The sequence below is a fragment of the Cicer arietinum genome, chromosome 3, assembly GCF_000331145.2.
Source record: "Cicer arietinum cultivar CDC Frontier isolate Library 1 chromosome 3, Cicar.CDCFrontier_v2.0, whole genome shotgun sequence".
NCBI lineage: Eukaryota > Viridiplantae > Streptophyta > Magnoliopsida > Fabales > Fabaceae > Cicer > Cicer arietinum.
In genome coordinates, this window is record NC_021162.2 from 20,487,822 (window position 1) to 20,501,150 (window position 13,329).

Sequence of the window (13,329 nt, forward strand, 5' to 3'; positions counted from 1 at the left end):
TAACACTTAGCATTTTCAACGCAATTAACACGATAAATCAAATTCAAATCACTCAATCATAAACTCAAATCAAATACGACTCGCGTGCCAAGCACCCTAATGCAATGCGTATATGCCAAAATGCATGGACTCGGAATTCCAAACCAAAACCCTCCTCGAAGGGCCGTAAATCATAATTGTACCGCCTATCGCAGGCCAAAGTACCAATTACCGAGGTGCCACCTATCACGGGTCAGCACGATTTACTAAAATGCGTAAATCATAAACGTACCACCTATCACGGGTCAGTACAGTTTACCGAGGTGTCACCTATCACGGGTCAACACGATTTACTAAAAGAAAAAGCGGGAATCGTAAACGTACCGCCTATCACAGACCAGTACTGTTTACCTAGGTGCCACCTATCACGGGTCAGCACAATTCACCAAAAATGTAAATCGTAAATGTACCACCTATCACGGGTCAGTACAGTTACCATGGTGTCACCTATCACGGGTCAACACGATTTACTAAAAGAAAAAGCGGGAATCGTAAACGTACCGCCTATCACAGACCAGTACTGTTTACCTAGGTGCCACCTATCACGGGTCAGCACAATTCACCAAAAATGTAAATCGTAAATGTACCACCTATCACGGGTCAGTACAGTTACCATGGTGTCACCTATCACGGGTCAACACGATTTACTAAAATGTAAATCGCAAACGTACAACCTATCACGGGTCCGTACAGTTTACCAAGGTGTCACCTATCACGGGTCGACACAATTTACCAAATGAAATGCATGAGCATACACAGACTCCATTCACAACAATCGTTAAGCAAATGCAGATATTAAAAGATTCCCCATTTTTAATACCCATTTAACTTAAACGACTTTCAAACAACATTAATTAAATAAGTCATTAAGAGATTCCCCGTTCTTAATACCGATTTAACTTAATGATTTTCAAAACAAAACGTTAAGCAAACAGTCATATTAAGAGATTCCCCATTCTTAATACTCATTTACCGAAACGATTTTCAAAAACGATAGTTAAGTAACCGAGACATTAAGAGATTCCCCATTCTCAACGCCCAGTTAACTTAAACATTTTCCTCAAATACACATTAAGTAAACCGAGGTATTAAAAGATTCCCCATTTTTAATACTCGTTTAACTCTAATGGTTTTCAAATTCCACAGAAACAAATTCAAACATACTTTCACATTCAAACCATAATTCACAACAACCACACCAATTAACAAACATCAAGTTTCATTTACCCATAATCATACACAATGACATTCAAATTCATTTACCACGAAACATTCATCACTATAAACAAAACCTAACTCTTAGGGTTTTACCCGTAACGCACTAGTTTGGTTTTTCCCCAAATCGACACATTTAACCCTAACAATTTCCTTCCCACACAACTACATATACGTCCCTAATGCAAGCTAGAAGTTTGGAAGGAGCCCTTACCTCAAAGTTAGCTTTATCGAGTGTTTCCGGTTCCGCGAGAAATTCCGGTAAAATCTCCGCTCGCAACGCCGCTTCCAAATTAGTGCACTAGCACCGTAGCACGGAGGTGAGCAACTTTCCCTTCTATCTCTTCGAGGAATGAGGTTTGGATCTAGGAGAAACTGAGGGGTTTGTGTTTGGATCTCAAAAACCGTATTTCTTCGTTTTCGAATCAAAGAGGAAGAGTGGAGTTACGAAAACCTTGATCTAACCCTCACCCAACCTTGGGTCACTAGTTTTGAAGGAAAGGAAGCAACGAAAACGAAAAATGGAGGAGGATGGAAATTTGATTTTCTTGCTCACGTGAACCTGAGGAAGGAGATGGAAAATTTTGAGTTTTCCTTCCTTTCTATTTCTTTCCTTTGCTTTTCCTTTCTTCCTTTTTCCTTCCTTCCTTTATATACTATTTTCTTTTCCTTTTCCTTCCTTCTAGTTTTCCTTTCTTTTTCCCTCCAAGCAAACATATATATATATAAAATAAATATAACTTAACAAATATCTCAAAATCTAGATATTTATTAAATTACCTTTTCACCCGAAACGCCTTAAATTAACCGTAAAGTATTTACCGCAGTTAAATTCAATTTATTTATCGACGAGAAATTCTAATTGGCATCGAAATATCTTTTTGATTATAAAACTCCAAAATATTATTAACTTTGGCTTAAAAGCCTCCGAGCCAAAATCCAAAATATACCAAAAATACATAAAAGGTACTTTAAAATTATGGGTCTTACAATGATAATATGTCAAATTTCGTGAGACTGACACATGATGATTGATGACTGAGGCAAACCAAGGGTGTAAAATTTAAGTTACCCTTTTAGTAATGTGAAGTAAATAATGGTAATAGGGGTAACTGGTAGTGGTAATACAGGAACGGTGGTATACTGACATTTTTTCTGCCTTTCAAACTTTTTAGACAGATTCCATGATTTCTGGTTTCCATTATCTGTTCCTATGGGCTTGGTTCTTTAAGTTGTTGCTTTTTAACTATCCCAAATGCATTGATGCAGGACCTAAAGATTTGATTGGCATTCAGTGTCGCCGTTCAGTGTCGTCGTCTCGTGCTCGTCTGTGGTCCATTCTCAATGTAAGTTTTGTCGTCTCACTCTCAGTGTAGCCTTTTAGGTTTTATGGTATTTCAATTGTGTATTTGTTTGGCCAAATTAATTTGTATTCTTCGCTCTGGCATTGTATATTTTTTTTCAATTAATTTATTCAATTAAAGATCACTGTGAGAACGATTCTAGTGTCAACATTTTGTACTACAAGTTTGAGTTGTTTTTTACTTGTATACGATTGCGGATCAATACTTGATGAGTATGTATGTACACCCTAGGATAGACAATCTGAATTGAGATAATGGTTGATTTTACATCAATGAGATGACATGTATTGACATGTATCCCTACATCAGTGATTGACAAGTTAAGTTTTTGTCTTATAGTAAATGGATTGTACTTGGATGTACAATAGGGTACATGAAAATAGACGCGGATTGAAAATGGAGTATGTTAGTGGTGTTAAAGATATTGTGAAGAGGGCTTTGAAAATACCAATTTGTATATCTGATGGAGGGATAAGGTGTTCGTGTATAAAACGCAAGTGTATGAAGATATCTGCAGCAACTATTGTTAGACTTCACTTGTACCGGGATGGATTTCAACCAGATTATTGGATTTGGACTGAACACAGAGAAGTGATGCCAACAGTTGAAACAACGGGTGGTTCGACTAGTAGTAGGATTGTGCATCATGAAGATCAACTTAATGCAATGGATGAAATGGTGTTTGATGCCTTTAGGCCTTATCGAGATGTCCTTGATGTGAACACTAACATGGGAAATGAGATATTTGTTGAGGATGAGTTACCTAACAAAGATGCAAAACGATTTTATGACAAGTTGATATCCACCAACAAGCCCATCTATGAGGGGGCTACCCAATCAATGTTATCAATATGTGTTCAACTTCTGGCAATTAGGTCTAATTGGCATGTTCCACAAAAAGGTATAGATTTTGTTACAAAAATGCTTAAAAGTGTATGTCCAGTGCCAACATGTTTGCCCGATAACTATTACCAAGCAACACAATTGGTATCAAAGTTAGGGTTAAAGGTTGAGAAGATTGATTGTTGTAAGAAAGGATGTATGTTATATTACAAGGATGATAACAAGTTGTCTGAGTGCAAAATTTGTCATTCTCCTAGGTTCATTCAACGCAGGACTGGTATCAGAAAATACAAAGTTGTTCCAGCAAAAAGAATGTTTTATTTCCCTATCATTCCTAGATTACAAAGATTGTATGCATCAACAGAGTCTGCAGCTGAAATGATATGGCATCACGAGAATAAAAAGAGTTCAAATGTCCTTCTCTATTCGTTTGATGGAAAAACGTGGAAACATTTTGATGATGTATATCCTGACTTTGCTAGTGACCCCAGAAATGTAAGGTTGGGTCTATGTTCAGATGGATTTACTCCTTGTATTCAAGCGTCTGCTTCTCCATACTCCTGTTGGCCAGTTATACTCACTCCATACAATCTTCCCCCTGAAATGTGCATGACCAAACCATACTTATTTTTGACTTGTCTCATACCTGGACCTTCTAATCCCAAACAAAATATAGATGTCTACTTGCAACCATTGATTGATGATTTGCAATGATTGTGGTCCAACGATATTTTGACCTATGATATATCCACAAAACAAAACTTCATCATGAAAGCATGCGTGATGTGGACAATTAATGATTTTTCCGCCTATGGTATGTTATCTGGATGGGGAACACAAGGTAAGTTGGCATGTCCTCATTGTATCGAAGACACAAAAGCTTTCACTTTGAAATATGGCAGTAAGAATTCTTTGTTTGATTGTCATTGTCGATTCTTGCCAGCTAATCACTCTTTTAGAAGAAGTAAAAGAAGTTTTACAAAAAATAGGGATGAGAAAGACGGTCAACCTTACATTTACATAGAGCAAGAGGTATCGAAGGTGGTGAGTAATTTTCCAAAAGTGACTGAAATTGGTTGGAAAAAGAAATTGAACGGGTATGGATCGAGTGGGTCATAATTGGAAAAAATGAAGTATTTTTTGGGATCTTCCATATTGGAAGGATAACTTGTTAAGGCACAACCTCAATGTGATGCACATAGAGAAAAATGTCTTTGATAATATATTTAACACTATTATGAATATTGAAGGTAAAACAAAGGATAATGAAAAGGCGAGAAAAGACTATTCTTTATTATGCTTTCGTGGGGAATTGGAGATGCAAGTCTTATCTAACGGAAAGATGGGTAAACTAAAAGCAAATGACACATTGACATCATCATATGCCAAGTTGGTTTGTAAATGGCTTAAGGAATTGAGGATGCCTTATGGATATGCTTCAAACCTTGCTAGGTGTGCCGATGTTGAGAAGGGTACGATACATGGGATGAAGAGCCATGATTGTCATGTTTTCATGGAATGTTTACTCCCAATTTCATTTCATTCCTTGCCATAATTTGTTTGGAAACCATTAACTCAGCTAAGTCGAATCTTCAAGGATCTTTGTTGCAATACATTGAGGTTGGACGACTTAGTCAAGTTGAATGATAACATTCCAATTATCATATGCAAGTTAGAATGGGTTTTTCCACCAGGTTTCTTCGACTCAATGGAGCATCTTCCAATCCATCTTACTAATGAAGCAATGTTAGGTGGTCCAGTACATTACCGGTGGATGTATCCATTTGAAAGGTAACTGTTGTGGTTGATGTTCTAATAGATTACATGTTTATTTTAACTTACTTAATAGACATTTAATGATTAAATGTGCAGATGTATGGGAGTCTCAAAGCGGGCAGTGACAAATAAGACTAGGTTATATACAACGCGAGACAACTTATTTTTGTTCTCATTATTTCAAGTCATTCAATTTGTTGTCAACCACAAATTAAAGTAATTAATGATCGTCATTTAGAATGTGATGATCTTCAACCTTCACTATCCATCTTGCTGAAACGAGGTCAGCCTAGTGGGAAGTCTGGAACACATTATCTAACAGATAACGAATGGAAAATCTGCTCAAGTACACGTCTTGATTCATTGTGATGAAATTAAACCATATCTTGAGTAAGTGTTCATCATAATGCGTGGAAAATTATATTGATGCAAATCATAATACATAATTACTTATGAACTATGTGATTGTTGACAGCATATTCTTGGAGAATCACTCAATCAATGAAGAAGACGCATCTAGATGTATACATGCAGAGTTTGCCATATGGCGGAAAACATATGTAAATAACGAGGCAAATGAAGTGACCAACAAAGATATAATAGCACTATCTTGTGGTCCTTCACCAATGGCAATATCTTGGAACATTTACTTTGTTAACGGGTACACGTTTCACACTAAGGCCTACAAAATTAATAAAAAGACAATCAATAGTGGGGTGCATGTAAGGGGTCTTACTAAAGGAGGAGAAGATGATTACTATGGCACAATCAACTATATGATAGAACTAGATTACTTTGGCTTGAAGGACAGAGTTGGATTATTTTATTTTGAATGGTTTGACAACTCACAAGTAGATGTGTTCGAAGAGATTTTTGACTGAAGATTGTAGTGAAGGGAGAAAGGATAGTGATCGAACATATTACAATATTATTTTGTATTGCACAATATTAGAGTTTATTTTATGTACTTTGTATTGGACTGTTCATTTTGTACTTAAGCAACTTGTTGAGTTCTGAAAAATTGTTTACTTTGTGTATTTTGTATTTTGATAAATTGTATTATGTATTTTGTATTATACAACATTCCCAAAATCCTTCTAATTCTATGATTGGGATGTCTTTAGAAGCGGAGAGGGCAGCTAGAATTAAAGCTGAACAAATTGCTCAGGATGTAGTAGCCCAAGCTCAAGTGGCTACTAAGGTCGCTGAAGATGCTATGGAGCGTTCAAAGAAGTTAGAGAATGATTTTGATGCATTAAAGCAATATTTTGGAGATAAAATTGACGCTTTGCACCGTCAATCAGCTGGTGGATCATCTACTGCGAGTCATCCTCCTTCGCATCCTCATTACGATCATAATTTGGATGACCTGTCATTGGACGAACCTTAATGTCATAGTTACGCTTACTTTTTGTAGTAATTGGTTGACAATTATGTATTAAGTAACTTTGTTAAAGTTTTTATTTGATACTATGTTTCAGAACACATGATACTTTGTTAAGTTATTTAATACTTTGGTGCGTTTGTTATGTTGTCAATACAATGACTTTTAATGTTTCTTAGCTATCAATTATTTTATAAAAAAAAATAAAATTAAGCAGAGGATAAAAAAATAAAAAATAAATTTGAAATTAGCGTCGGCTTTGCCCGACGCTTATAATTTCACGACTTTTCAAGTTTGACCACTAGCGTCGGCCAGACCGACGCTCTATCTTTTGTTGACTACAATTTATTGACTTTAGCGTCAGCCGTCCGACGCAACTATTTTTTTCCCAACTGACGTCTCAACTGACATATTTAGCGTCAAATGTTTCAATTTTGTTGATAGCGTTGGTGTAGCATAGGTCTGGCCGACGCTAATATAGCGTTGGATGGTGTTTGGTCGACGCTAGTCATTAGCTTCGACTGTTTTAGCCTAGGCCCGACACCGACGCTAATCCGACGTTAAATCACCATTAGCGTCGGCTTTTGGCCTATTCGCGTCGGCTTTTGGCCAACGCTAAATCCTGTTTTTCTAGTAGTGTCTCACACTTAAGATTTGGGTTCTCCAACGATTTTGCCTTCGTTCTAACACTATTCATGCTTAAAATCGCATAAGATCTTACGATCTTACGCTTTAGAGCTCACTCCTAACAACCTTGGGTCTAACCATGAACTGACTCATTTTCTTGACTGTAAAAGTAATGTATGGCCTGGTGTTTGTAAGGTAAAATAGTTTTCCAATTAATCTATTATAATTTGTCATTTGGATTGGGGTGTGCCTACATCATTCAATAAGTCAGGACAATATTCTCCTTTGATTGAGATAAATTCTCTTGTTGGACTATGCAACCTCAAGGCCTAAGATTTATGCTATATCCCTTTGAGAACTTTCAATTCTGATAAATCGTCACCAATTAAGATTACATAATCAACATATATTGCCAAGGCAGTAATAGACTTACAAGTGTGCTTAATGAATAATGAATGGTCTATTGTAGCTTGCTTATAACCAATGGTTAACAAAACAAGTAAGATTTTCTCATGCCATTGTCTACTAACTTGCTTCAGGCCATAAATGGATTTAGAAAGCTTGCAAACTTGATTAAAGAAAAAGGATGAAACTTCATGTGGAATGCTCGTGTAGACATCCTTACACAAGTCACCGTGGAGGAAGGCATTGTTGATATCAAGTTGATGTAGATTACAGTTTTTAATGGAGGTTAGGACTAATAAAACTCTCCTGCAAGAATTTATTCAACCAAATCAACTTTTGCATGCTTCGGTAATGACAATAAACTTTGCCTCAATTGTAGACAATGCTACACATTTATGTAATCTCAACTAACAAGCCACAACTCCCTCTGCAAATTTAATCATATAGCCTGAAGTGGACTTCTTTGAGTCAATATTTCTAGCCATATTTGAGTTGGAATACCCAACCAAAATATGTTTGTCACCTCTAAAACAAAGTCTCATACATGTAGTACCACGAAGTTACCTCAAAATCCATTTTACAGCATTCCAATATAGTGTTCAGCAAGATGAGTACTTACAGCCTTAGAGTTTTCAATTTGAAACCTTTGCAACACTCTCTCAATATAGTGTTCTTGTGACATCTAAAGTTAATTCTCCTTTCTGTCACGCATGATTCTTTTGCCAAGAATCTGCTTAGTTGTTCTCATGTCTTTCATGGGAAATTACTCGCCAAACTACTTCTTTAACCTGTCAATCTTACAAATATTTTTCCCAACAATAAGTATCTCATCAACATATAAAACCATTGTTAGAAATTTTTCTAACAAACACACAATGGTCCGAAGTAGTCTTCATATATCCTTGGTCATACATAACAGCCTCAAACTTTTTGTACCACTGCATTGGAGCTTGATTCAAACCGTATAGACTGTTTCTTAGTCTACACACATAGTCTTCCTTTCCTTCACCAAGAAAATCATCATGTTGCTTTATGTAAATCTCTTCATCCAAATCACCATGAAAGAAAGCCGTTTTTGCATCCATTTGCTCTACCTCTAAGTCAAGATTAGCTACCAAACTCAACATGGTTCTAATTGATGACATTTTAACCACCTGTGAGAATATCTCATTAAAATCAACACCCTTTCATTAACGGAAACCTTTCACCACTAATTTGGCTTTATACCTCGGAGACTTTGAGTTACTCTTAAGTTTCACTCTATAGATCCATCTATTTCAAAAGCCCTTTTGCCTTTTGGAAACTTCACCAAATCATAAATGTGATTATCATGCAAGGATTTCATCTCATCACGCATTGCATCCAAACACTTTTGACTTTCATCACTTTCCATGGCATCTCGAAAATACTCAGGTTCCCCTTCATCATTCAAATTCACATACTCATCAGAAACATACCTTGTAGATGGTTTTTTCTGCCTCTTAGACCTCTTGAGTTGGATTAGAGATGATTCATAAGCATCGCTAAGATTCTCATCGTGTGACAACTTATGATCTTCACTACCTAGAATATTTACCTCATCTCTAAGTTGGTAATCGTCAACACAATCAGGTGGCTCGTCATTTTGAACATTAACATTAGTAGTATCCAAACCTGGAATAGGTGACTAAATTGGATCACCATTAGCTAAGACTTTATCTCTATCAGGTGTAGTATTCTCCACCTTATCAATGTCTTCAATAGTCTGGTCTTCCAGAAACACTACATCTCGACTTCTGATGACCTTTTTGTTTATAAGATCGTACAACTTGTAGCCAAATTCATCATCACCATAACCAATGAGGATAATTTCTTTGACTTTGCATCCAACTTGGACCTTTCATCCTTCGGAACATGGACAAAAGCCTTGCAACCAAAGACTCTCAAATGATCATACTTGACATTCTTGTCAGACCATACCTTGTCTGGTACCTCATTATTCAAAGCGACAATAGGAGTAAGAATAATAACATGCACCGTCGTGTACAGTGCCTCACCCCAATAATGTTTAGGCAACTTAGCTTTAGAGATCATACATCTCACTTATTCAACAAGTGTTCGATTTATCCTTTCTTCTAAACCATTCAGCTGAGAAGTTTTAGGAGAAGCCTTGTCATGTGCTATTGATTGTAATAGACATCAAAGGGTATGCAATACACATCACCGTATTTAGTACGAACACACTTTAGTTTCTTGTTTGTGTGCCTCTCAACCAAAGCATGAAATTGTTTGAATTTCTCCAACATTTGGTCTTTTGTCTTCAAAAATAAACCCATAGTTTCCTGAAATAGTCATCAATAAAAGTAACAAAATAAAGTGCACCACTAAAAGATTTTATCTTTAAAGAGTCACATATGTCATAATGCACCAACTTAAGCAACTTTGACTTTCTAGAGGGAGGATGCCTTTTGAAGGATACTCTGGTTTGTTTACCAATTATGCAGTTAGAACATTTCTCCAAATCTACATTCTTCAATCTTGGAAGCATATCCTTTTTTGCTAAACAATATTAACATTTTTCACTTATATGGCTAAGCCTTCGATGCCACAAAGATGATTCCATATCCACGACATTCACAATGTCTTTAGCAACCAAAGCTTTTGTCCAACATAGTTTACTAATTTTCTCCCCTCTAGCCACAACCAAGTTACCTTTACTGAGTTTCAGCTTTATAAAAGCAAAATGATTATCAAAATCACTTTCATCAAGCATATGAATGAAGATCAAATTGAAGCGAACATCTAGAGCATGTTTGACTCCTTTAAGCAACATTTGCATTCCCATGTCGGTTTGCAAGCATACATCACCAACACCAATTACCTTAGATACACCATCATTGCCCATCTTCAAAACTCCAAAGTCACTTGAAGTATAAGATGTGAAGAACTCATTCCTCGGTGTAAAAAATAGTGTTGCACCACTATCAATTATCGACATGCTCTCATAGGGTTGTTCCTTATTAGTTGTGGGGGAAGGGGGTTCATCATCCTGATTGGCCGCTTGTGTGCCAATGTCATCTATGTCATCAAAGGATATTTTGAGACCTAAATGTTCTTGGATGGCATCTACATCCTGAACAATAGAGTTGAGGGTTGTCTTGAGTCGCACAAGGGAGGCTTCCACCTTAGCATTGTGTCTAGCTTGAGGCTCCATAAATTCCAGCAACTTAGCTAAAACCTCAGATTGGGTTTCAGCTTGCTCAGGTTGTTCAGCATTTGGTTGAGCTCTTGTCCAAATGCCATTGATCCTTTTCAACTGCATTTGATTGACAATTGATTCCCCAAAAATCAGAGTGGTTTTCACTGATTCTTCATTGACAACTGATATTTTAAAGTGTCTCAAAATCTTTGTGATAAGTTGAGGGTAGGGTAGCATTTGTTTTCCTTGTGCTAACTCTAACATGTTAGCCAGCACAATCCAGGCCCAGCTCATCTTGAGTTCCTTGTAAAGGCCCCAAAGAAGAATGATATCAAGCCTTTGAATTACAGCATGATTCCCTGATCTAGGTACTAACATCCTGGTTAGCACATACATCAGCAATCTGTGTTGAATCTTCATTTGACCAATGGGAAGAGAGATGCCTTCCACAGATCCTTCAACCATCAGGTCTTGAATTGTTGTGTGTCTGTCCACGGATGTTTCCCAAGCATCATCAATGGAGTCAGGATTGATCCTGCCATCCACAGCTTCTCCATAAAATGGCAGTCCTGACAGCTTTGAGAATTCTCTAAAGGTCATGGAGATTTTCTTCCCTTTGACTTCAGACTCAAATCCAAAAGATGTGAGTGTGGAGTTGGAGTAGAAAGCTCTAATGAGCCTTGGATAGATTTCTAGAGAGCAGGATAGAAAATCTACCAAACCATGAAATCTTAGATGGTTTTGGAATGTGAAACCATTTGAATCAAAATAGTTAAAATCCAGAGTTCTTGTCTCATGGATTTTCCTTTTTAAGAAAGCAGGTGGAAGAGCAACGTCTTCAACAGGTTTGCCTTTGGGAGGCTGAGTTTTCTTTGGCTGAGGGGAAGGAACAGTTTTCTTCTTCTTCTGGGTTGGCCCCTTCATGGCATCCCCCATCAGTTTTTCAGTTTGAGGAATCTTCCTCTTTTTTGTCGTTCCTTGATCAGTTGCAATTGCCTTCCCTTTATCCTTTGCTAATACCTTATGAGTAGGTATGGAAACTCTTTTTGCAGGAGGGGAATAAGGTTTAGGAGAGGGTGTTCTTCCACTAGAAGTTGAGGAAGAATCTAGGGAAATAGATTTTGAAGAAGATGATTGAGGTTTCCCACTAGTCTGTTTTACTCTTGCCATTTGAAAGATGTTGGAAATTTGAGTGGTTTGAGAAGATTGAGAAGGATTGATGCATAGAGAATTCGAGTTTGGGAGAGATAGATAGTGAGAAATGTGAATTGATAGTGAAAATGGGTTGAGAAATCGATTTAAGGATTTATATATATAACTGTTCAGAGTCGATTTCTCAATCGATGTTATTTCACATTTGCATACACACAATCGATTTTGTTACCGTTATTGGAGTGAAATGAAAGGTTTCGGTTACAACTGCCTCTAATGGCTAGTTTTTTTTTTCAACAGTCGTATTGTAAATCGACTCCCAAATCGATTTTCTTAAGTGATCTTTCAATTGATAAATCGATGTCCAAATCGACTTACGTATCAGTTCAGGACACCTTCTCATAGCAGCAGCGATTTCCAAATCGATTATTTGGAAGATATTGACTATACAGGGATTTCAATCGACTTCCAAATCGACTTTTTTTAGCTCAGAGTTTTTAGAATTTGATACAATCGATTACCAAATCGATGCTCGTGTTTGAGGTTGGAAAATTTTTCAAATCTTTGGATTTCTGGGATAAATAATCGATTATGCAATCGATTTTGTAAAACTATTTTCCATATCCTTAATCGATTCATGAATCGATTGTATAGTTTCTCACATCTATTCTGGTTCAGCATTTATTGCTAACACAGATTGCCAAATCGATTATGAAATCGATTGTTGTGCTTTTTATTTTGACAGATGAGAAACTGTGTACCATAAATCGATTCTTAATTCCGATTTTGTAGTTTTGACACAGGATAGTCGACGTATAAATCGACTTATCTATTGAAAACTAAGAAATCTAGAGAGCACGTCGATTTCCAAATCGATTTGCCACAGAGATCATATTTCATTTTGGTAAATATATCAGCTAATTGATCAGATGTATTAATATAATCAAGCATGATATTACCATTTTGGTATTGATCCCTAATGAAATGATGTCTAATCTCTATATGCTTTGTTCTTGAGTGCATAACAGGATTCTTAGTGATATTTATGGCACTAGTGTTGTCACACATTATTGGCACAGTTCCAAGATCAACACCAAAGTCAGAAAGGTGTTGTTTAATCCATAAAATTTGTGCACAACAACTTCCAGCAGCCACATATTCAGCCTCAGCTGTTGAAAGTGTCACACTATTTTGTTTCTTGCTATGCCAAGATACAAGTGAATTCCCTAATAGATGGCAAGTACCAGATGTACTTTTTCTGTCTAATTTGCAACCAGCAAAATCAGAATAGCCAACAAGAGTGCAAGTTGATCCCTTAGGATACCATAAGCCTAGATGTTTGGTTC

General features: G+C 36.7%; 2 protein-coding genes across 2 annotated transcripts; both read left to right on the top strand.

Annotated features, from left to right (window-relative positions):
• The first annotated feature begins 3,014 nt into the window (after positions 1–3,014).
• On the top strand, positions 3,015–4,175 carry LOC140919679 (uncharacterized). Its single transcript, XM_073366286.1, has one exon. The coding sequence runs from the start codon at positions 3,015–3,017 to the stop codon at positions 4,173–4,175; it is 1,161 nt and encodes a 386-aa protein (XP_073222387.1).
• Positions 4,176–4,244: 69 nt separating this feature from the next.
• On the top strand, positions 4,245–6,118 carry LOC101507880 (uncharacterized). Its single transcript, XM_004492086.1, has 5 exons — positions 4,245–4,569; positions 4,712–4,968; positions 5,041–5,252; positions 5,334–5,375; positions 5,713–6,118. The coding sequence occupies exons 1-5, from the start codon at positions 4,245–4,247 to the stop codon at positions 6,116–6,118; spliced, it is 1,242 nt and encodes a 413-aa protein (XP_004492143.1).
• Positions 6,119–13,329: the final 7,211 nt, after the last annotated feature.

Bases quoted from the DNA above. Each gene is read 5' to 3' on its own strand.
- LOC140919679 (XM_073366286.1), top strand. From the start codon at position 3,015: ATGGAGTATGTTAGTGGTGTTAAAGATATTGTGAAGAGGGCTTTGAAA.
- LOC101507880 (XM_004492086.1), top strand. From the start codon at position 4,245: ATGTGGACAATTAATGATTTTTCCGCCTATGGTATGTTATCTGGATGG. The intron at 4,570-4,711 runs GTGGGTCATAAT...TGAATATTGAAG, and splicing joins ATTGAACGGGTATGGATCGA to GTAAAACAAAGGATAATGAA. The intron at 5,376-5,712 runs GTTATATACAAC...GATTGTTGACAG, and splicing joins GCAGTGACAAATAAGACTAG to CATATTCTTGGAGAATCACT.